At 37.8% G+C, this 26141-nt stretch overlaps 1 protein-coding gene across 5 annotated transcripts in view; it reads right to left on the bottom strand.

The window, feature by feature from the left end:
• LOC126863994 (voltage-dependent T-type calcium channel subunit alpha-1G) overlaps nucleotides 1-26141 on the bottom strand; it is a 110484-nt gene that overhangs the window by 74023 nt on the left and 10320 nt on the right. For all 5 annotated transcript variants that reach the window (XM_050614833.1, XM_050614832.1, XM_050614835.1 and 2 more), the window contains exons 2-4: nucleotides 5432-5544; nucleotides 3120-3253; nucleotides 894-991 (exon numbers count right to left, since the gene is read on the bottom strand). In XM_050614833.1, the coding sequence (XP_050470790.1) occupies nucleotides 894-991; nucleotides 3120-3253; nucleotides 5432-5544 (345 nt within the window). The remainder of the gene's footprint in view (nucleotides 1-893; nucleotides 992-3119; nucleotides 3254-5431; nucleotides 5545-26141) is intronic.

Raw genomic sequence — 26141 nt, 5'->3', positions numbered from 1 at the left:
ATTAACTGCAAACGTAGCGTACGAACGAATAATGCGACCGCGTTACACGGCGATCCTCCGCGTTAAAATACATCGAAATTTGAAACGAAAGTTTTCAGCGTGGCAAATCCATTGCGGGAAATGAGAATTTTTGTTGCGACTAATTTTGCTATTATCGCGATCAATTAGAATTTTTCCCTGTAATTAAATACTTGGAAGATGGTAGTCGTCGTAAATAGATCGTTTATGAATATGCAAGTGTTTATAAATAAATATGAACGTCTACCGGTTATGTAAGTTTGAGAAACGGCGTGAGAAGCGACTACAAGTAAGTTAGAAAAGAATATGTAAGTAAGAAATTCTTGGCTCTCCTTTAAAATTCAAATCGCGTTACGACAAAAACTCCCCTTCATGGCGGTACGCGATAAACAGAAGGAAAGAATTTTATCTGGTGATTTGGATTAGCTTAGGGACCAATTTATGTTCGATTGCACACGCTTCCAACGAGAATCAATTTTCTTGTAAACAAAGCTCCGTAGGATAAAACTTTATTTGTTCTTTCCCGACTTATTTTTGAACGAAGAACCATCTTCCCTCGGCAATACCCTATGCCTTTGGATTCCGATTCACCTTGCACATGATCGGTATAACGACAAATATTCTCTCTCTTTTATTTCTTTTATTTTTTTTTTTTTTTTTTTTTTTTTTTTTTTGAAACGGATAAATTTATTCGGTGTATTTTATTCGATCAGAATTTTGGCCAGAAAGATCGAAGCAAATAAATGTCGCGAACGTTGGTTCGCTTGGATATACGTACGCGCGATTTATATATTTGCCGTCTATTATGAAAATTGTTTATCGTAAAAGTCAGCGTTTTTCAACGTACACAACCAGTTGTATCTTTGTATACTCACTTGGAATCCTGTTGATGGCACGTAGAGGTCTCAAGACTCTTATAGTCCTTATGGCCGATAAATTCATGTTTTCCACGTTCAAACAATATTCCAGAGCACTGAAATAGAATAATCGAACATAGAATTTTTCTTCTTTGTCGAACATTTCGTTCCGATCGCAAATATTTATTCCACGCCAAGGCGTTGTTTTTCTGTCCAATATTTAGTAAACTCTGGTGGCAAGGTTGGCAAAAATGAAGATATAAATTCCATTTAGACCGAATCCGTTCAAAACGTTCGAGATTGAATAAGCATTCGTCAATCAGAATTCTGCGATGTTAGGTGAAAATGAAATTAGATTGCTGAAAGCAACGTGTTGTACGCGCTCCCCTCTTGTAATTGAATTTTATCCCAAGTAAATTTATTTATAAATGAACACGCGTAACTACGAATTCCCCAAATATTTCACACCAACTCGTACGCGTTTCTACGTGTCCGTTGCGTTCAGAATTGTAAGAAAGGAAAACCTACGTAGAACGAAAAGCCGTAGTCGATTTGAAGGATAATCGAAGAATGGAAATATTTCGTTGCCTTCGAGCTACCTTTTCAATTATAAAACAGAATGAACGTGGTACTGGGAAACACGGCTGGCTCGCGTAAAATCGAATAAGAGTTTAGCGGTTTATCAATTTCACGAGCTCCTAAGTACCTCGATGGAACCTGTGCGATTAACTTTACCCGCGTGACACCGTTCAATCCGCGAAACTTTATTTCACGGAAAACTTGCCACGAAGTACGTTCCGACCTCCATAGCTTCGAACCAACCACCGAATTAAGGGAAACTTTCGCGCAACTTGCTCGTTCGTTATACCAAAATAAAAATTCCACACGAATAAACGCCAACTCTATTCATTCCCCATATCCAACTTATTCTCGTATCTTGCTCTTTCTTCGCTCTTCCATTCAATTTCGTTTCCATTATTTCGTTCGTTCGTAAGCTGCTCTCTCGTTCGCCAACGAGACTTGTAAAAGTCGATCTATAGTGCAACTATTCTAATCTGTCTGAATAGATTTACGATGCAACTCGACGTATCTAAATCTCACGGCGACAAAAATTCCGTACAACTGGAGTTCGCGGAGTAAAGTAGTCGAGCGGTTCTTTACGCTGACTGTCGCTTCTTACGAGAATAACCGCAGTTTAATGGACTATAGATTACGTTGATACTTGTGATTAAATATGTTGCAATTAAATACGCTGTACGCAACGTGATTAATCGCGATCAACGATAATCAGGGTGAGCGTTGATATTGTCAATTTGCGTGTTTTCAATAATTGGCGAAATAAGAGATCGGATACGGAGATCGTTCAGATTGGTACGATAGCTCTAACATCGAGATAAGATTTCATTGTAATAGATAGGATTTAGGGAAATAGCGGTCTACCGTATCAGAGGGAAATTTTACGCAGCGTCTGATGTAATTGAACTCCGGCTAATTGAGTTCACTTATCTACATATGTGTGAACTCTAATTAGTTGAATGAGAAATGGCAGGTCATGAAGCGAATCAGCGAGACAATTCTCGCTGCATGAACTCCAATTATACGTATGTTTGTCCTCCAGTGGATTCAGGTAAATGGAATTTCACCGAGTATTGTTCGTCCAGACACGGAACCATTCTACTTGTTAGCGACTTTCAGGTTTCATATTCCACCAGGAACCTTTCAGTTCCTAAAAATCTGATTAAATGTTATCGTTAAGGAGAGATTGTTCAGATATTTTCCAGCTACGATAAATGGTTCATATTCCGGAAGAATAGAATATTCGAATTATTCTGTCGTGTACGAAACAACAAACGCGGAAACAGCGGCGTGTTTCGTGTTACGCGTGGAATGCGACTGTACATTCCAGAAGGTGATTCGCGAGGAAAGAGCATACGAGTCTGAGAAATAAGAGACGATTAACCCTCGATCCGCACGCTGGGTCGTTTTCGACCAGCGATTTTAACTAATTTTTCAATCTTTCCACACTTTTGTCTAAATTCTGCTTTGCTCTGAAAAAAATCAAATTAACGTAACGATGGAAACTGTCGGACGATATTTCGCATTCTTGAAGGAATATTCAAGAATTTTGTAAAAAATTGCTGCAAACACGACAACCTAGAAAAATCGGCATGAACTTGAACGACCCAGCGAACAGACGACGCGAACAAAGATAAAGTTACAGACGGAGGATTGACGAACACTCACCCAGCCGCTACTATGAAAAAGTCCAATCTGTTCCAGGAGTCAGCGAGATACGTTCCTTTGCCGTAGATGCCCATCGCGACCATTTTGATCGTCATCTCCAGGGCGAAGAAGGCGAAAATGATGTCGTCGAACATCTGTAAGCCAGAAAGCCAGGCTGGCCGATTAGACGACAACATGCTTAACCCGATCGGGCGTAATTGATCAAGGACACTAGAGCAGCAAGTTGCATTAGCTGTCGAACCACCGACTACTGTTCAATCGCGTTTGCTTCCCTTTTCTCTTTGACGTGTGAAACCAAACGTGGAAAGCAGGACAAACAGTGCAATTAATCAATCGCCTCTTGCATCAAGACTTTCGTGCTTTGACATTTTTTTCTCTTTGAAGGAAACTTTCTTCGCGACTCTTCTTTTTCTTCCTTTCATTTTTCTTCTGGCACGAGCCAGAAAACAAAGATAGGACAAAAATGGGACACGAAGTTTTCCGGAGAATCTGCGGGACATAGTTTCGCTGGTTTTTCATACCGACGTTAATTTGAATCTTCAGACGTGTAGATTAACGTTCTTAAGCCTCGTAAACCGGTTCGACGATTTTTTATCGAATCCTGCTTTCTTAGTAATCGATTCTCGAAAGCTATGGTAAGCGAAATTTGTTCGAATGCCACGCGAACTTTGTTGTAATATCATTGCGTTGCGATGTGGTTATTTGTAACCGATAGCGCAGACAATAATTTTTCCTCCTCTTTATACAACATCGAATAGCGATAAAACATTTAATTCTATTTGTTCGATCTTGTTAAGTTTTTAATTTAAAATAGACGCGAAAGATCTGTAGCCTTTTAGGGGTTGAAATATTTTTCTTTACGTTTGAAAAAAAATGAGAGAGAAAATTCGTGATTTGTCGTTTCAATGTTATGTCAAAGATATTCTTAAAACGTTTAAAGATCTTTTCTCACGATCGAAACAAATGGAATTGGAATAACAGAAATCCGGAGGATAACAAAATTAAAATTCAATTTTCATTTATGGATTGCATAATAGAAATTTAATCTTCGAAATAGCGTTTATTGGTTTTTAGAATTTTGATCCATTTTCACGATTAATCGCTGGATTCGGTGAAATCACGCGTGCATTTTTCGATTCCAGTAATACCGAATATCTTCAAATTCATTTGTAAAATAACAAAACATTTTCCCGTAATATATGGTCGAGCTGTGTATGCAGATTAGCAGATATTAACAATGGGATACACGTGAATGTCAGAGCTGACCCGAAACGAGGCGAAAAACGGGTTAACAACTGGGTAAATTCTATACGCATATTCTGTATGGCTTGATAATTAAGTCGTATCACTAATTAAAATTATTCAGCGTAGTCGCGCACGCTGACATAAAAACAGCGAAAGAGAAAGAGCGTTGCGATTTCATCGCGCAAGCTGCAGTCGAAAGTGCAGCAACCTATAAATCGTGACGCACGGAATTGTAATTGCAACCTTTTGCCAAGGTAAATCTGAGCTTAACACCGCACCGTGACAAATGAAAACGAGCAGATAAAGGCCACCGAGATTCAATTATATCTTTTCTGGCCTTTCTCTTTTTCTTTTTTCTTTTTTTTTTTCTTTTTTTTCAATTATCACTCGTAATTAACGATAGCTGCAAATGGCTTTCACAGATACGTATGAAGAGTACGCAAGGAAAGCGTGGCAAATCCATATTTGCTTTTTTGACTTTCGACCATTTATTGTAAATTTCATACAAACGTTCACGAATATAACCGAAAATGGATGACAAGTTTACGAAATTTTGTAAACAATCGAATAAAGAATAGTTTTCGCAATGTCCAACAGGCCGGAAAAATATGTATTCGGTCGCACAATCGATTAAAGGGGACAATTTTGAATCGATTAAAGGGGAAAAACTTTGAAATCGATCACTGAATTTTTTAATTGCTAATCGTGCTCTTCGGATACGGACTCGAATATTTATAATCGACTATGAAAGATTCGAATAATATTGCAGTATATTCTTTTATAAATATTAATTTCCATGCGAGAAAAGAGAAGCAGTACGTTCAAATATTTGAAGTAGATTCGACAGATTCCACCGAACTGTACAGACTCCAGTAGTTTCAGCTATGTTAAACTAGTCTGATTCTAACGTTCTCTATCTACTGCGCACAGCGAAATCAATGTTTCAACAGAGACTCGCTTGCTATCTTCGAAGCTGGCTATATTAAAATCTTTAAAATTATGAAAACTTTTGAAAGAAAGTAGCTATAAAAATGTTCATATATAGGGAGATAAATAAATATACATACTTGCAATATTTTACAGCGGTTTGTCACACACTGATCGTCGACGCACGGTTGGTACATTCCCAGTGTAATGCAGTTTAAAAGAATTACCATCATGCTCACTCTTTCGAACCACGTGATCATACTATGTTAAGGAAAATAGTTTTCTTCCGTTTTGATAATTAATTAACGCTAACCACAAATTATCCTGATGAAAGTTACGTGTTATCGTTTAAACACGAACAAATAGGATTGTTTATAATCGTTCGAAGGGTTCCACGTGTCAGCAAGATCAACGCTGTATGTTGAATGAGAAATGCGTTTAAATCAGTTACAACACGAGTTGGCAAAATTACGTAAACACTATTACACAAATTAATAGAAATCTGACAATTCTCATAAATGAAATATCGTCTTTTAACTTACGATGTGATTTAAACATCTGTCGATCTTTTGTTAATAATTACACGCATAATGTAATTCGCGTTCGTGATTAACGATATAACAATTTGTGTCGAAATTAACAATTTTCAAATCTTTAATACTTCGAATTAATGGGAATAAATTTTGTTCCATTTTATATTCCAATAACATCGAATCACTGAGACACCTTTCTCTTGCAAGAACGAGATTGTTAGCTGGAACGTAGTTGTACGGCTTCGTTCGTGTCAAAATATTCTGCCATTTAGTTAATTACGGGGAGCACTGTACGTAGCTAGCAATTACGAGACAGAGCTCTTGTCGATTGTTTCTGTAGGTAACGTTAGTTAATTAGAAATTCATTTTTATCGTGATATTAATTGCAGTCTGTAATCTGAAAACAAAGGCACACTGTCGTTCATATTAATCACTGTAAGTAAGAATTTGCAAGACAAACAGCTTCTGAATATCTCAAATGAAAATGTTTCTTAAAATAATTTATATTTGTACGCTCATGTGTCTTTTCGTTAAATTTTTAATAAATTATTCTATCCGTAAAATTGGTTAAAAAGGACACACAGCAAAATTCGATCCAGCTGCACTAGCTCGAATTATCATACGTTAAGAAACTACATGTATCACATTACGTCCACTTTTTTCTTTAAGGGGGTGTCCTGAATTAACTAAAAAATATAAGTAAAAAAGTTCGTCGAAAAGTTTATTTAAATAATTGTTATAGCAACTTAAATTTGATTTCTTCTTTTTAAAAAACACAATTTTTCTTTAAACCCGCCAAAATTTTTAATTTCACACTATTTTCTGCCTTTTTTTTTTTTTTTGTTAGTTCATCGAGAAGAAAGATATATAATAATTTAATCCTTTTTTGGTTTTTCCTTTCACGCCGATTGAAAACTGCAGCCCATGAAATAGGCTTAGAAATCTGTTATAATTTTTTCTTACTTTACAAAGATATTTTTGTATTCGTTAAATATACAGGGTGGTTGATAACTGGTGGTACAAGCGGAAAGGGGGTGATTCTACGTGAAAAAAGAAGTCGAAAATATAGAATAAAACATTTCTTTTTTTTTTTAATTTTTCCATCGAGACAACGATCTACAGCGAGATCCGTTATAACGTACCGCACGCGTACCGAGCGAAAATTCAAAGTCGATTTTCTCGAAAACAAAGCCTCGAACGAAAAATATTTATTCTATATTTTCCACTTCTTTTTTCGCGCAGAATCACCCTCTTTCCGCTTTTACCACCAGTTATCAACCACCCTGTATATAAAGCTATACCTCAAAATTCAATAACTTCATTCCCTTCTAAAAAAAAATCACAAAAGGTTGTTAGAACGCTGTTTTAGAACATTCTAATTCAGGGCGCCCCCTTAATATTAAAATTGTCTACGTCCATAAAGGTGATGTGATATAAATAACTAATTGTCAGATGAAAATTTGTTTGTTTTTGAACCGAATACGCTTGCACTATATACCGCCCTCTTAGATGCAATTTTCATATTTCAAGGGAGAAACATACGAAATTGATAAGGTAATTTTTGTAAAGCTTCGAAGCTTGCGAAGCTTGTAGGAGACCTCTACAAAATTGTATTCTCCGAAGTTCGATGAAATTTTGGAAACGATCGTTGCAAATGCAACATGCTATAGCGACACCTTGGCGAAATTGCATAAAAAACTGCATAAAGAACTCGATCGTAAAATCGATGGATTTTTCTCTTTCGATGACATCCTGTCTCCCAACTAACGAATGACAATTCTATTTCAATTACTAATTATTAATCAATTATTAATATATATATATATTATACGAATATAACGTAAATATACTTTCGGGTTGGATCTTCGATAAAAATCAAACAAGAAGAAAAATAACGCGTAAAAAGGAGGAAATTTCAGTAAGTAAACACATTTGGAGAACAACCCTCGAGAGTAGAGTTTCGAATTTTGAGAACTTCTCGCCACTAAAATATGCGAAAAATATTCATGCTTCAAAGTTGCACGAAACACATTATTCATGGAACTTTTTGTCATCTTCAGTGGACGGGGGAAAAAATACGTTTACCATTCAAACTCGATTTTTTACAATTCCACGACTTCGGTCCTCCTACCATCTCGTACGATCACCAATGAACAACATACGTACGACGTTCTGTAACGCGTTATCAGATGGCGAGTCTACGTACGCAAATTTATATCAATCTGAAGACAATGATTTGAAGAGAGCGATACCGAAACGGAATGAAAGATGAAGATGGCTGAAATTAATTTTTAATTCTCACGCATGTACCCTTGAAACGTCTGCAAATGCATTAACATCGGTGATCTATATAATTACGTAAAAAAAAAAAAAAAAATGAATACGAAATTTAAGGAAGAAAAGAAGAAAGAAGAAAAGAAGAAGATGGAAAGATGATTCGTTCAATTTACGATACACGCTTCGTTAACAAGTCGAAATGAACATCGTCGTTCTTCCACGGTAATTCGATTATGAAATAATTGAACGAGCTGTTATCGTAAAACAATATTACCCTTCATTTCCCTGGCTGTTACGTTCAATTGATACAACGACTGGACCAAACTGATGGTCCCTTTTTTTTTTATTTCTTCCCGATAATTTCTTGGCCTCTACCAATAAGGGGTCAGATATAGCGATCAGGGGTCAGCGAATGCTTTACACGCTGGAGACCGTTCGAAACCGCTATTACCACCCTGTCACACCAATTTAGCCGGTGTTCTACCATTTCGCCATCGTGTCGTCACAAAACGATCGATCGATAAGACAAGGCGCAACTGTAATCTTACAGATCGATCACGGTTGCCAAGTGACTATTACCTAAACACTATCCTCCTCGATGCGTGACTCGAGCTTTCACTCGTGTCGGATAAACCACCAAATGATATTTCACTGGTAATCGACGAGAGAGTGGACATTTTTTGTCCAGCTCGTTCACAAGAGCGTGCGGAGACCGTCGGTCACGCAGACTGTCACGTTTCTAGAGTAAATAGAGTCGTCGTGAAATTTATGGGACGATGTCGAAGCTTGACAAGACGTGGATAGACGAGGATTTTCCTAAGAAATTATCGATAAATCCGAATCTAACAGAGTGATAAACGAAAAATGAGTGTGAAAGAGTCGGCGAGATTCTCTTACTTTTCTGCTGATTTTTCTTCTTCTCAATTATCGTTCGTAATTGGTAGATCCAAGCACTTAAAAAGTGTATTACCTCCTTCTGGTCAAGGGATCGAAGTGCCCCTTACCTTTTGAATGAACGAACGTTCTTGCGCGAGTTTCTGAGAAATGAGAATATCGTGATTGTAACTTCCATTTTTAAATGTAATTAATTATAGTTTCGATACCATGGAGGATCAATATTTTTGTGTAATCGAGAAAGTGATCGCTTTAAACTTTTGCAGGATATTAAAATTGGTCCACTAGATTCGATTACGTTGACAAATAGATTAGATTCAACCTGGACGATTCCAACTTTCCACATCTATCACTTTCTTAACAAAAATTTCTCCTTTGTTTAAACCATTTTTCTTGGCCATCTTCGAGACTTATTCGTTAACACTAGAACTACTATACCAGTCAAATTGACTGGTTCTAGAATTTTATTTGAAAATTCCTACTTCATGTTATATCTTTTTTCCGCAATGATGTAATGACTTTCGCAACGATAACTAAAAGAACAATATAATGAATTTTATTTTGTCTTTTATGTACTCAAACCCAAAATAATTTTGTATCAAAGCTACTTATACCAATATCAGTGAAAATGACTGGTACTTGACAAAGTGTAAGAGGGTCTATTTTATTGTCTGATTTTAACACTAGAACTATCATACCAGTCAAGTCGACTGGTTCTACAATTTTATTTGAAAATTCCTACTTCATGTTATATCTTTTTTCCGCAATGATGTAATGACTCTCGCAACGATAACTAAAAGAACAATATAATGAATTTTATTTTGTTTTTTATGCACTCAAACCCAAAATAATTTTGTATCAAGGCTACTTATACCAATACCAGTGAAAATGACTGGTTCTTGACAAAGTGTAAGAGGGTCTATTTTATTGTCTGATTTTAACACTAGAACTATCATACCAGTCAAGTCGACTGGTTCTACAATTTTATTTGAAAATTCCTACTTCATGTTATATCTTTTTTCCGCAATGATGTAATGACTCTCGCAACGATAACTAAAAGAACAATATAATGAATTTTATTTTGTTTTTTATGCACTCAAACCCAAAATAATTTTGTATCAAGGCTACTTATACCAATACCAGTGAAAATGACTGGTTCTTGTCGAAGTGTTAAAAGGTCCTGCAATCTGTTTATCGAACCACAATTAACCAGTTTCCTCGTTTTGTACAACTTACCACACGTTTTTAAAATTTGTACTGCCTATCGTTCGATATGACGATATCAGTTATGAGGAAAATTGCGGATCGATCGCTAGATCGGTAGATGCTAACCCTAGAAATACCACATCAGTCAATATGACTGGTTCTACAATTTTATAAATGTGTCAACCCTCGTCTCGGGATCATGGTCTCGGATGGATTAATAATACGAAAAATGTACTACATAACATGGAATTGCTTCTGTAAGAAAGTAATAAATCAATAAATATAAAAATATTCTATTATTACGTATTTTTTAAAGACCAGTCATTTTCACTAGTTTCGATAGAAATAGCTTCGTGTTAACTATCGGTTGTTCTAGTGTTAAAGGTCTCGTTCATCGTCTAATTATCCCCTAAATTATACTTGACTAAATTTTGTAGCAGATATCCAAATAAAAATCGATATACACGCGCTTCGTAATTGTAATATTTAAACAGCAGTTTCCACGCTGTCGCCGAAATCTCGATAAAACAAATATCGCACACACGTTCCATCGATAAGACGGGATCTTAATAAATCCTTTGGATTCTGAAAATCTTTATTTAATGCCGGTACACGCCGTGTTTCTAAATAAGAGAGTCATAAAACTGTGGAAACGATGGCGAACGCCAATAAACGACAATTCTCCGCGAGATTCATCGAAAATACATCGAAAATAATTCAAAACGAGAGAAGCTATAAGCAGTTTATCACGGACATATTCCCCTTGTTTTGTATAATGTCGACAGTCATAAATTTTACATCGATGCTATGCAAGAAACTTAGTGGAAAAGCAGGCAAGCGAATACAACCACCGATAGCGAGACTCGGAAACTTGGAAAACTTAGCGATACGACGATTTTCGTCGTCAGCATTACGTTGCCTCGCGTGTCTAATAAACTGCATAGAAACTAGGTGATTGACCAACTTTCGTTTGTAGCGACAAAGAGGAATGGCACGCGCGTAGTAACGCGTACTCCGGGAACAATGTTATCGCGTATCCCTTTGTCGGAAGATTTACAACTCGCAAGGACGAGGCGAGCGTAAAAAATTCGAATCGTGGAAAACGTATCGTATAACGCGAATGTGACGAGCGTAGAAAACAACATCGTCGCGTGAACTGGCGTTTTATAGGGTAATAAAAGGCGGTGAATTTCGAGCTGCAAGGGAAAAGCGCATGAATCGCGCGACGCTACACGCAACGCATCGTTCCGACACGATACGTTAACAGGCCACTGACACTACGTTGTTATGTGGCTTTCTACAAAGCTGATGGCCTTCACCACATTCGAACGTTTCTCGCGTGAAGATGCTAATCTGACGAGACAAAATGTCTTTCATTACTTTCGCTCTTATACTCCGATCGACATGTTAGAAGTACGCCTCGTCAGATCGATAAGATCGTTAACGAGTTGCACTTGATTTTTCACTTCGTTTCTTTAAGTTGCCCGAAAAGTTTCTTTCGTTTTGTAAAGAAATAATAGGCGCACAATGTTTTTTGTTTTATATTAATTTATCGTATTATACGGGAACGTAATAATAGAAATAGAACGAAATGGATCGTACCTAATTCGATAAAATAATATAAAACAGAAATTGTCGTTCATCTATTATCACCTTATGAAACGAAAGAAACTTTTCGGACGACCTAATATTCATCGATATGTGAAATGGTACTAGGTTGCTTCGTGTTTTATCCATGAAACAAAATGTTTTTCATTATTTGCACTTTCATCTTTATTTTATAATGCAATTCATATATCGGAAAAAGCCAGCTCTTTGCATATAAGAGATAACATACTTAACCCTTTAACCTACAACTACGAGCATAACCCGTATTAGATGAACGGGCATAACACGTATTAGAAGATCGGGCATAGCCCGCATTAGAAGATCGGGCATAACCCGTATTACACTACTACGCGGTCAATCTAACCTAGCATATAAAATTATGCATATCTCGACATATCTATTAGTGAATTTGGATATTTCTTCTTTAACTGTAGCTAACTTAAGGTCGCCATGTATCGTTTCGTTGGTAACACACCAAGCTGCATCTATTAAGGATCTTAGAGTTTTTCACTAGAATCGAATTGAAGAATTTCTGTGTTGGAATTACTCGCTGTTCCCCATAGTTGGATCCCATAGGGCCAAACAGTTTTAGATATGGCGATAACCGAGTATGTAGCTAATTTGTCCTACAGGCGACATATTAACCCTTTGCACATGTGTGCAAAGTGTGACTCGACATCAGTTTTTATCTCAGCACCTCCTTTGTCGATGTTCTTTCATGTCCACGTTTTTCTGTGAAACGTGCGAAAGAAATGTTGAGGAAAATATTTGGTTGGTATGATCGCTAGTTCCTACATGTTAAGTTGGTACGACTTCTAACGACGCTCCTTTGTCTTTGGCGTTGGCCCAGTGTTAATTATCTGAGTGTACCCGGTGTGTTCATATGGCTGTACATGGTGGTGAAATACAGGACGTAAAAACTGAATCTGTGTGAATCAATAAATATCAAACTCCAAAACCTACTTAATAACAAGAAAAGCAGGATTGCATCCTGGACATTGTTTCAAGATATCTCATACACTTAAAAATTACAAAATACAACAATGGTGTGAATAAAACTGGTATTTAAGTGAATTTCTTTCTTCCTTTATTTATTTAAATTGTCTTATTTCTTAGTTAAAGTAACTTTCAAATAAAACACTTAAAAGCCTTGGGAGCTGTTCGTAACGAAATTGAAATAAAATTTGCAGTGCAAAGGGTTAAAGAATGGCTTCGATACACGATAGAAGCCTAGATTATTCGAACGTCTGTGTAGTTGGTAGAGACAATCACGATAGAATGGCTGTATTATTCGACTGTCTGGGTATTCTACTATTCGAATGATTTAGTATCCAAATATTCTGCTATCTGACAGATTAATAATAATATTTGATAATCGATAACGTCGATAATATTCGGTACAATAAATAGTTGCACGCGTACTGTGACGTATAACCCAACTTTGAAACAAATTTAGAAGCTGCGCAGGGAAAAGGAATGTCAAGTATCTGAAGTATCTCTCGTACACACGCGTTCTCATCGCTGCGTTACGATCACACGTTTTCGTCGAAACTTTCGGTTAAAACGTTCGTCTTAAACGCGAGTGTAAATGAAATATAATTTATACGTTGAAATTGTCAAATTACGTGTTTACGATAATTTCGTTATAAACAAACGCTATTCCGCTTCTGCAGTCCGCAACAAATAATCGTTTCTTATTCAAATTCGTTCTCATCCATGTATTTTATTTTTATACCTCTGGAATGCTGTCCTTTTTATGCATAATCGATGCGTACAATGATTAATCAATATCTTTTTCATACGACGTGCACCGTGCAAGAAGACGTTACACCGAGTAGACGTGGCAAAATGGTTAGCTTCGAACTGACGCGTCGTTGAAAGGGTTAAGGGCAAGGGTGGTAAACTTGGTCGCGTGCTAAATTACACAAGGGGGTTCCGAAAGTGGAGTTAACTTATTGTCGAAAGGATTAAAGCCTGAGCTTTGCGAGGCTACAGACGAACGATGTACCATTCGATGAATTTTGCCTCGTAAAATTGTTAAAAATTGTGACAGCTGATGACGATATTTTGATCATAAATCTTTATAAGATCGAGAAATGTCTTCTTCGTTAACGTGGTTGATAATTGACAAAAGAACAGAATTCGATGGATGATGGTAATCTATTAGGTTGGCAACTAAGTGATTGCGGATTTTGTCATTAGGTGGTATTGACAAATCTAATACGGGCTATGCCCGTTCACCTAATACCTAATAGTAGGTTAAAGGGTTAAGTATGTTATCTCTTATATGCAAAGAGCTGGCTTCTTCCGATATATGAATTGCATTATAAAATAAAGATGAAAGTGCAAATAATGAAAAACATTTTGTTTCATGGATAAAACACGAAGCAACCTGGTACCATTTCACATATCGATGAATATTAGGTCGTCCGAAAAGTTTCTTTCGTTTCATAAGGTGATAATAGATGAACAACAATTTCTGTTTTATATTATTTTATCGAATTAGGTACGATCCATTTCGTTCTATTTCTATTATTACGTTCGTGCATAATTCAATAAACTAATATAAAACAAAAAACTTTATAAAACGAAAGAAACTTTTCCAACAACCTAATATAACACATACGAGTAGACATATAAGCAGCGACCTAACTTGGATATACTGTTAATCGGTGCTACGTATAATACTATTCTTTTGAATCTTATTCTTACTACTAGTAATCAGCATTGTCCTAAATGAAGACACGTTATCTTTAATACTCCAGGCAAATTGCTCCAATTCTCATTACGCTCTGCACGAAGTAGCGCAGTCTTTTCGCATGCTCTTCGCTTTTGTATTTCGCCTGCTGTTTTTATTAAGCGTCATGATATATTTTTATATTCGTATTCGTAGAAACGCAAGCGAATTATCTCGTTGCAGGTAATTCTGAATCTTCCTGCGCAAGTATATTAGCCTGGAATTTTGAAGTTGCCAAATTCCAAGGGTTAACAAATTAAACGCGGCGGAAAATCTTCATTTGCACAAGGTGTTTGCAAAATAAGTAGCGTCCGGAATTAAGCGTGTCGCATAATGGAAGAATATTTTTCCACTTTTGTTGATTCGTGCGTTAAAAGACGGCGGAATTACGTGGTATGCGAACGGTATACTTTTGCACATTAACCGGCTCGTTTTTCAATAAAATATTCCTTTACGCGGCAAGATTAACAAAGCCGAATTTACTTCGTTTTAATCGCTTCAAGCGTAAATGGGACGATGTATTTTTAATAGAAATTTTACGACACGCTGAAAGGGCCAACGTTTCTTACGATAATCAAATATTAAGCTTAAGGGATTATCTTTGAATTATTGGCCACTCAAGATCCTAGAGTTACGAAGGATTTTTATTTATTCAACGTGCTTTAAAGTAATATTTTAATTATCACTCATGCGCAAGAAACCGATCTTTCTTCGCCACTGTTATTCATTTACGCTTTAGAAACAGCCGGATATTTACTATAACGTTGTCGACGTTTATAGATACAGCCGTGTGAATCATAGATGATGCTTTTATTCGAATAAATTATTCGGAAGTTGTCGTATAAATCTGAAATTAATGGTTTCTCGCAAGACAAGCAAATCTCTTTCTCCTTTTCCTTCTTTATTTTATTTATCTGTGTGAGGAAATTCGATACATGGACAAGCATACTCTATACGCACGGCGATAATTATTTTTATCTATCTTCTTTTTTTTTTTTTTTATTAAAATAAGATACAAAGTACAGAAACATTCTACTGTTTCGTTAAAAATTTAATTGTTCAATTAATTGCTATTTCCATATAATCGTATGTGCGTCACGTTTAAGAAAAAAGGACAAGGCAGACTATTATGCGATCTATTAGCATGAAGCATCGACTCGAGTCAAGATCGCGCGATCATAGGTTAAAGTAGGTGTTAAATTGATCGCGTACGATTAATTCGTAGATTAGCGAAATCTCTGTTCTTAATGCCGTTTAATTGCCGTCCGTAGATTCGCATGAAACGCTTTGCAAAATTGTCCCAACGATTTAAGCCGTATGAAATAAATCCATTGAAATAATTTACGTGAACTTCCTTTAATCGAAATTGAATTTAACTTCATCTCGCTGGCCGCTCGTTTATCACCGACGACTGTAAAATAATTAACCGCTGTAAAAATCGATCGCGAAACGAATGAAATTCGGCGAGTGAATCTTTAGGCAACGCGAACAAAACCGATTGTATTGGCCGAACTAGTAAGAAGAAAATGGTAAAATCATACGGCACAAGTTTGTAACTCTGTAACTTGACATTTACCAGTTCGTTACTATTATTAGTTAGTAAATCATTGTGCACGAGGGCCCCGTGAATAATGTTGTTGACGCAACCGTTGCGTCATTCCTTTCGTATGTTCCGACGAGATGACTTAATATTAAGAAAATAAGAAAGAAAAAAAAAAACGCCGCGAAAAAAGAAGAAAAATCGACGATGCGTCGAAAGCAGAAATTATCGAGTCAAAGAAATTTTTTCTTTTCCCGAGCAAAATTTGTTAAAAGTACAGACGTTTCCAACGAAAAAAAAAAAAAAGAAAAAAAGAAGAAAAAGAAAAGAAACTGTCAAGTCGCGTGTTCTATCAGTGAATGTGATAAATTGGCGTAAATTGAGCATGCAGTATTATGGAAAAGCCAGTCGAAGAAGGTGGATCCCTTCATACTTCAGGCGGGCTAACGTTAGAACTGGATCTGACGTTGATGGGAAGGTGATAGAATTCCAAACATAAATTTCCAATAGGCCGCGCTATTGTAGGAACGGGCAGAAGCTTCCCGGCTCTCATTTTCACGGACATACATCAAACGAATTAGATCCGACGCGTTATACAGGCAGCGAGCTATTCGTTCTGCTGCTTGGAAAATAAATGCCGCGGGAATTCACAGCGAAGCTAAATAATTCGTAGGTCAACGCGATTTATGTCCGCATATTTCTCATCGAAAAATTGATCGAGTACGAGTCTCCGGTAGAACTGTACGTCAGAGAGAGGAATACGTCTCGTAGGCAATGATAGCGTTATGTAAAGCTTCATTGAAAGATCGGCAACCGACCGTTACCATCGGCCAAACACGCCAAACTGGAAGCTTCTACGTGCAACCCACGTACAATTTATATATAGAATTCGATCAACCAACCCACCCTTCGATGCTAATGACAATTAACGTGTGCCTCGATTCAAGTTCTCGCGTGCTCTTCGCGTTTCTGTCTTGTATTACGTCGAGAGTCGGTCGAGCGATACACCTTACGAAACGAGATTCGTGTAATATCCACTTTGCTATTTACCATTGGCCCGTGCCTGCCTGTATTTTGTATCTTTCTTCCATCAATTTTGGATTTATATGTGTGTACACTGCTCGTCAAAAAGTTAGCCCGTGTGAGCTATCTTTAATTTCTCAATGACGCGTGTAAAGTTTTTCGTCTACAACGTACAATATCAAATAATTCGTTGAAATAATAATAACAATAAATAACGATCGAATAATAGTTCGTTGAAAATAATTAAAAATATTACGAGGTTTAGCGTGTAACAAGAAAAGGTTGTTTTACTTTAAGAACGAAACGATAACACAATCTGTTAACACGTTTAGAAATTGCTCGGTAGTTCATGATCTATCAACGAGTAAAGATCACAGTACAACGTTATGTAAATTTGTAAGTATATGGAACGCGAGACAAAATTAAACGTGTCTGAAAAAAGCAAATTGTCGAACGAAAACGGCAACTGTTAGCAGTAGCTAAAATATCGAAAGTAATAAGAAGAAGTCGTAAAGTAATTTCTTAATTTCTTAAAAAATGTTTCTTAAATATGAAAGATAGCTCACGTGGGCTATCTGTTCGACGAGGAGTGTAGGTACAGGTTTTTCGAATGATGTACGCTCGCTGTTGACGCTGTATATGGATGTATAATGGTAGCTTAGGAGAGTAGGTTTTACGAAATATTATGTAACGTATACATTGTATACGTGTTATATAAAAGATTTTGAAATTTCGCTGCCACTATAATAAGACTCGGAGGATATCAACGTCATAGTGGTAAAATTTGAAGGAAATCCGGCAATATACGCAGAAGCTGCAAGATATTTAGCCCAAGTATATATTTCACGATGATCGTAAAAGACAAATTTCTGACAAATTGCGAGAATTCTGCACGCAGATGCGCGCCGTTCCGTTTAGAAAATCGATCGCCGTCGTCACGCGAGCCTCTGCTTACTTTCGCCGATATCTTTTATCGAATTTGAAAGCGATAGTCCCGATTTACACCGCTTTCAAGCTGATCAGGACGAGAACTTTTAAATGTGACGAATTAATCTTCGAAGAGAACAAATGGCGAACCTACTCGCACAAAGCGGAGAGACGTTGGCGCTCGTCGCTACGCGAAGCTTCTTCGTCACGGCGCAATAAAATGCACACGTCCTCACCAAGAGTTGGATAATCGAATCGTGCGTTTAGTAACCCTTACACGCGCACGTCCTTCGGATCCTTGTCTAAATTTATGACCCGGCCACTACCAATCTCCGATAGTCTTCGACCGGGAGACTCCACCCTGCCACCCTCGAGTTCGGGGGTGTGTCGTTTTAGGTTCGAGAGACGACAGAAGTCGCTAATAGGAAGAAACCAGACTCTGCCGTGACTTATAAAAAGACAAGTTCTTTGCACTTGGGATAATTCCTATTGTTAGAGGAATTTTTCAAAATATCGTAAGCGACACGTGGTTATCGAAGTGATCAATCTGGTGGTCTGTAAAAAGACACGCGAAATCGATACAATTCGTTGAAAATCCATAAGGCACGAGTTAAAAAAATCAGATTGAAACGAGGGAAGATGAAAATTGTTAGAATCGAAAAACTTGTTGGGGAATATTTGTAAGAGAGCGATTCAAGCTTTCTTAACAAACTTACTATCGACGATTAATCGGTGAAACGAAGTTAGCTAAAGACGTACGTACTTTAGAAGATGTTTTAAAAATATATTAGGTACACTGAGTAGCGCGTACTTCTTTAATATATTTCTTCAGCTCTGCTAATTAATTTTTTAACGACTAAATAGACTTTACTTTCAAAACGCGACGCCCGTGCCTTTTGAAGAGGGCGCAACGCTTCCCGAAGTAGCTGCACCGCCTTTACAACTGGACATCGTATAGCTAAGTACGGTCAGAATTACGAACCTTTGATGTATGCAGCTTTCAAACGTCTGTTTCTTTACAAAAGCTCGCAGCTTCTTCTTGTATATTATTCATTTATGAAATCATTAATAGCCCTGTAAACGGTCCTCGAATCTTCCACAACGTCGATCCTCGTATTTCATCTGTACATTGTAATTACGAAACGCCGCACGTGCTTTTTCCAAAGTGTCTGCTTTTTATTTTTTATCTTTTAGTCTGGAGGAAACGAAGAATAGCATTACGATAGAAACGCTGTCGTATAAGGATGATCGTCGAGTTTATAGAATTCGGGAGAAGATCAATTTAAGTTGAGCACGAAACAAAAGAAAGCAAGCAAAGTAACGAAATAACGGTCTTTCAAAGTTAAAAGTTAGTTTCGCGCCGCGAGAGAAGTTGCGTATTGGTAGTCACCTTAAATCCGAGTGAAAAAGTTAGAATATTTATTTACGGAAAAGTCACACTTGTTCTGCCTTCCCAACACTTTAATCTTCCCTTGCACTTGCCTTATTCGGATACTACGACGAACTATGATATATCTTTGATCAACTTTTGCCTATACTGCAACTACTACTATCACGCGTTGTCCATACTCTTCGTAAATATAATACACAATGGATGCAGTGTCTATCGATGCGAATAAACAATTTTTCTATCGCTTTCCTCCGTGTTATCCGCAACTATCGCCCTCTTTCGCGTGTACATTAGCATACTCGAAGAATTTTTATTCATTTCGCTATTCATAATTTTCGAGATATCGACCAGTTATCGAAGATATTGAAATATTGCAGACCGGCGATACCTTTGGTATTTTGTGAAACGTTGCCTATTTATCAGTTTTTCAACAAATTCTTCCCGTTTTCGACCGCGTGAAATTAAAACGCATCTTTTTGATCGTAGAGTGACACTCGGATCAAAGATCCCCCGAAAATCTCTTCTTCGCATCTAACTCGAATCTATTTAGAAAATTCATGCGTCCGCAAGCTGACGAGAAGACGCGCGAGACATCTCCGACAAGCGGAACGGCAAGAAACTCGTAGCCTAAATATCTCATAGACGGAAACGAACGACTTAAACCATCTGCAAGTGCAAAAGACTGGGCGATGCGCGTGTAGGATGGAAATTGTCGCGAAGGTCTGACGATGGCAGAACCGAACGAGACGTTTCCTCGGACAAATCGCGAGAAAGCCACCGCGTTATCTACTTTCCACAAACATACGGAGTGTGTCCGATCAATAAACGGCTGGCCTCCGCCAGGCTCTCTCCTCCGGTGTAACCGTCGAATCTTGCCGTGGCGCGGCTCGCGCCGCCGATGCAAAAAAAAGGGGAAAGAAAAAGAGAATAGGTGGAAGCGGAACCTGGAGGTTTTCGCAACGGTGGCGATGTTGGTCCGCGTCGTGTCTGCCCGCTCGAGTAAAAACACGAGCAACAGTTTGCTTGCAAGCATCTCTGTGCGTCTCTTTGTGCCAGGGCACAAGAGACCCGGTGGCGGACGAAGAATAAACTGGCACAAAGGTACGCGTCACGATACTGAATGCGAAGTTCTGCTCACGGTGAAATTCGGACGGAAGCGTTTCAAGCCACGTACACCACGACTCAAACCGTCCGTGCATTGCCTACAGGCGAAAAAATAACGAAGCCAGGATTCCATACGCTATTTATGATTGAGCGTGTGTACACGATGAATTATTCCGCGTTTCAGCAGAGGCGGAGGAAAAGTAAATTTAGTCACGCAGCTTCCGCGAACGTGCGAGAGAACAGCCGAGAGTCTCGTCGGTCTTCTAGGTCACGAGATGCACGATTATCGAGCGCGATTCCACTCGTCCACCAATAATGTTTCGCCAGGAGAAAATTATTATTGATACGCTTATAACATCGTTATATACGGTGGCCCGTGATACGCGTACGAATTATTTTATTTTATTTGTTTCGCGGTATTGATGCCACGCGGCCGAAACACCATTTCCACTTGTCTCTTACGTCACTCGCTCAGGATGATTCTATAGCGATCGAAGCAACTATTGCATACCTTTCGCGGTGGTATTACGTGCGTTGTGTAAGGAACATTTTGAACATTTGGTTGGCAGCGTTGAGAGACGCGGCAGCATGTCGCGATAATATCGATGAAATTACAGATCAACGTGGTTATCGTACACGTTACAACGTGTATTGTACAATGCGTTTTGTAATTAACGCGTTCAAACGTGATATATATATATTTCGTATAGAGTATGTGCATCGAGCGAACGATTTTGAAATTTCGTTGGTATCGTAATGGGACACGACCGCCATGATAGCATTGGTAAAATTTCAAGCCAACGTATTATACATATTATATGCATTGAATGAAACATTTTGAAATTTCATTAGCGTCGTAACGAGACACGCTGCCATAATTGTATCGATCAAACGAATCAATCTGAAAATGTACTGTACGCATTATATGTAAAATGTATTGTATAACGACGTACGAATATTCTATGTATTAATTAAAATGATATATTAATTGATATATTACTCTCGTATTATTGTTACATATTATTCATATGTTAACCAGTTCGCTATGTCAAAGAACTTTCTCGTAATAGATGCAAAGTCTGATATACAGGATGGTTGGTAACTGGTGGTACAAGCGAAAAGGGGGTGATTCTACGCGAAAAAAGAAGTGGAAAATATAGAATACAAATTTTTCGTTCGAGGCTTTGTTTTCGAGAAAATCGACTTTGAATTTTCGCTCGGTACGCCTGCACTTTATCGCGTCTCGTTATAACGGATCTCTCTGTAGATCTGGATTGACGTTATTTTTGTAATTTTTTAAATTTTTATTCCATATTTTCGACTTCTTTTTTTCGCGTAGAATCACCCCCTTTCCGCTTGTACCACCAGTTACCAACCACCCTGTATGGTGGAACATTATTATTATTATTATTATTATTATTACTACTACTATTATTATTATTACTATTATATGTGTCCATCTGCCGTGCGAAACGTATTGATATTCCATTATCGCTACGATGAATCCCATGACGATTATATTGATTAAATTTCGAAGCAATTTGAAGATGCGCACATCGCATATTTATTTAATATAAAACGTACACGTATAACGAGTTTGTGAATTTCCTGCAGCGGGTGGAATTGAAATTTGAACGCGAGAAGTGCGGGATTTTGAAATGTTGAGCACTTGGTGGTGGCCGGTAGCGTGATTATCGGCGTTGCGAGGGTGAAAGGCACTTGATTCCAGGAAAGTTTTAATTGAGGTGTCAATCACGAGGACAAAACGGTAAATCCTATAGTTAGCCTGCGTTATCTACTGTTTGCTCTCTGTAGTTCTTTCCTTCTCGTGTATTTTCATTCTTCTTCTCTTCTTTTTTCTTTTTTCTTTTTTTTTTTTTTTTTTTTTTTTTCTAGACCGAATGTGGGAACGTAAATTGTCATCATCCTCTGAAAATGATTGCTTGGAATTCTAAAATATCGGAAGCTCGTCGCCTCTGTTATTTTAGGCTTTTCACGCTCTTTTTTTTTTTTTTTTATCTATTTTTAACAGATCCTAAATGGACGTGCTATATTTAGTAACTGGAATATTTTCGAAATGGATTAATATCTCTGGATGCTCGCACTGTTTAAAACAAAATTCCACGCTGAAAATATCCTAAACTAAATATATTGTAACTTATGACATGTTCCCGTGGTAGACGATGATTTTCACGATCGCGAAATTTTCGCTTATTGTCTTCGTTGGCCGATCGAATTTAATTAATTCCCCGACCTTGGCAATTATTTTTAGAAAACGCTTCGCGTTAAGCTTAAGAAACAATGCCGTTACAATCGCGAATTTTCAAATTACGTCTAGTTAGAATCTCCATCGGCTCTTAATACGTTCGACTTCGGTTTCCTTCGTCAAATCTGCCGATTAAAATATTCTTCTCGTTCTTAAAATATCGATAATTTCTACGATTATTAAACGCGTGAAGAACCATCGAGTAAATTTATCCGTATCATCATTCACAATATTCCATAAATCACTCTGCAAATATCAGCTGCAAAAATACACGATGCGTGATTTTCATTTTAAGGTTGATCAACGAAGAGATTCGTTCTCTTGCGATACTAGCGATACCCTGGCTAATTATTTTTATTGTACAAATTAAACGTAACTGCACTTGTTACTTGACCTAGTTATCGAAGGCTAACGCTATACAGTTTCGTTGTCCGCGACGTTCGCTTCGTGATATTCGTTAAAGCGAAGAATCCAGCTGCTCGTTGATCGAAAACGATACACCATAACGATTAATAACCAGAAATAACTGGAAATGAAATCGTAAACGTTCGCGATGTTAACTCGGAGAAATATTCAAACATTTAAAACCTATAGTTCCCAGAATATATCTTCTTTTCATCGGAAGAATTACGAGCAGAAAGGAAGTCGACCAAATTGAATTTTTAACAAGCGAGTTGAAATCTCTATAGGCCAATATAGACGCTAATAACGCATTCAGATGGACGTATTGTTAAAATCAAAATAAGAACAAAAGGCCGGCTGATTCGTCAAAGCGAAATATGACAAAAGAAGAAAAAATAGATAAGCGAGTTTCAAGCGATCACGCGATTCAACAAATGGCATCATCCATATCAATAAAGAGCTCTTCAGACAATTATATTTTTTATTCGTCGTAGTACGTGCAACGATTGATCACGCACACGATCGCAACGTTACCATCATCGTCGCTGTGATCCTAATGATGCAGACGCGGATAAAGCGTATCGCGGATAAAACATATTGTTACATTCCGTCTCGTTGTTCGCCGCCAAATACCAAAAGCGTGATTTCGCGTGATTTCAATGCGCAAAATAAGACACATATGCGTTTCCTCGTGCTATCGTTCTGTTGGCGATCGATAAACGCGCTGCCATTACGAACCGAAGATACGAAAAATCGATACTTTGGGCATTAATTGGCAAAGGACTGTTAAAATTGTACAAATCGTGGCTTTGCATTTACATTTTGGAAATTAAATTCGGATCGCGCTGGAACACACGCGAGTAAAGTTCGTTCCAAGAGTTTAAAACTATTAGCCACGCGTGTATTACCGAACGAAGAAACGAACGACGACCGAATGAACGATTTCCATTATCGTGTTTTTAAAGTGGACATTTTCCACGCGAAAAAATCTGTTGCGATAAAATGATCGAAATTTTTATGATTTATTAATATTATTTTTATCGAAAGAATCGTCGAAGGACGATATCGTTGGAGAACGTAATGAACGATGTATAAAAAAAAAAAGAAGTTTGATTATTAAATACAGGGTGGTTGGTAACTGGTGGTACAAGCGGAAAGGGGGTGATTCTACGCGTAAAAAGAAGTCGAAAACGTAGAATGAAAATTTTTCGTTCGAGGCTTTGTTTTCGAGAAAATCGACTTTGAATTTTGGCTCGGTACGCCTGCACTTTATCGCGTCTCGTTATAACGGATCTCACTGTAGATCGTTGTCTGGATTGACGTTATTTTTTTAAATCTTTAAATTTGTATTCTATATTTTCGACTTCTCCAATGGAAACACCAGTTACCAACCACCCTGTATAATTTGTGACGTGGAATATATATGTGTCCACGCGTCGAACTAATTTTCGCTTCTTCCATTCAATTGCCAACTAACCAAACGAAACGATAACGACGGACACGCGCAAATGTTCTATTGCGCTCACGTACGCGCCTCCAACGTGTTACGAATCTTTATCGAATCAAATATAATTTTCTTGCTACTTGGAATCAGACTATCAGCAACAACAGCTGTCTTAACCGAACGGCCGATTTGTCCGTGTCAGAAATTCACCTACTAGAAAATACCACTGTGTTCCATGAATATAGAACTAGCCTGTGATGCTTGCAAAGCATATTCCTAGGTATATTAGATTTTAAACTTTCACGATGATTAGATATCACATTTGTAATTCTTGGGGAGTAGCGTTGTCGATGCGTTGTACTTTGTTCCATCGTTTTGTGAATATTCCAGGTCGCTTCGAGACTCGAAGAAACGCGAGTATATCGTCGATGTGGTCGTAAAAGTTTAAGATCTAGAAACTATTCTGAATCCTAAGACCAAAGGAGAGAATGTAACTTCTCCTGTTCTTCCTCTTCGTGTAGTCTTCGTCTAAAAACGTTGGAAAGCGTAAACGCGTAAGAATTGAAAGTTTCAGCCAGTTTTTATAGTTAGGAAACACAAGGCGCGTGCTACTGGCTCGTCGATGAAAAATTGACAAGAGCAAGAGTATCTCGGAGGATGTTCTTTCTACCCTTTTGCCGATAATACCGATGCTCTATAGGTTCGTGAGCCGTTAACACAGAGAGGGGAACGCGCTGGATTTGTAACACTTTCTGCCGCAGCAAGAACACCGATAACTTTTATCTTTCGCGCCCGCAAACATTCAGGCCAGTGTCTTTATCTAACGTGATCCCGTGGATACGCGAGCCGATAAGACTTGTGCACGGAATAAACGAATCGAGTGGTGGCTTTGATCGACCTACAGGATATAACCCGGATACCACGTCTCCTGTATACGGCAAGAAATTGATGTTCCAAGGCTGTCTGTCTTACCTCCCCTGTTATCAATCCCGGATCAACGACAAGAGCAGCGCATAAAGAAAAGCTAGTTCCATTAAGAAATAGTTCTTTCTTACGTAACAGGTATCAGGGATATCGATCTTCTATACGCGAAATTTGTATCAACGCATATGGAAGATGTTAGGTTAAGTTTTAAGTAAAAGTTGAAATACACGTGGTTTCCTTCAAACAACTAAGAGAAACGAGTCTCGACCTTTCGTATTTTCCGTCGACTTTCGTTCACGAATATGACCAAATTTCATGTTCCTAATAATAGTGTAGTATCGTGGACAAAAGGCCTAAGAGATATCGGGTGAACCATAAACAGCGTCGCGAGAAAGCCGAGGTGCCGACAGGCCCATCAATGTGTCGTCGGTCCTTCGTGACCCTGGCCACGAGCGGTTTCGGAACACGTGCGTGGTGGAGCTAAGACAAAAGACAAAGGGATACTAAGGGACGTAGACGAATTAACAGTCAGTGTCAATGGAGAAACCGGAGAGTATTTGTCGAGAAGTCAGAGA

Source organism: Bombus huntii, chromosome 3, assembly GCF_024542735.1.
Source record: "Bombus huntii isolate Logan2020A chromosome 3, iyBomHunt1.1, whole genome shotgun sequence".
In the NCBI taxonomy this organism is placed as follows: Eukaryota; Metazoa; Arthropoda; class Insecta; order Hymenoptera; family Apidae; genus Bombus; species Bombus huntii.
This window is presented reverse-complemented; position numbering and strand designations above follow the sequence as displayed.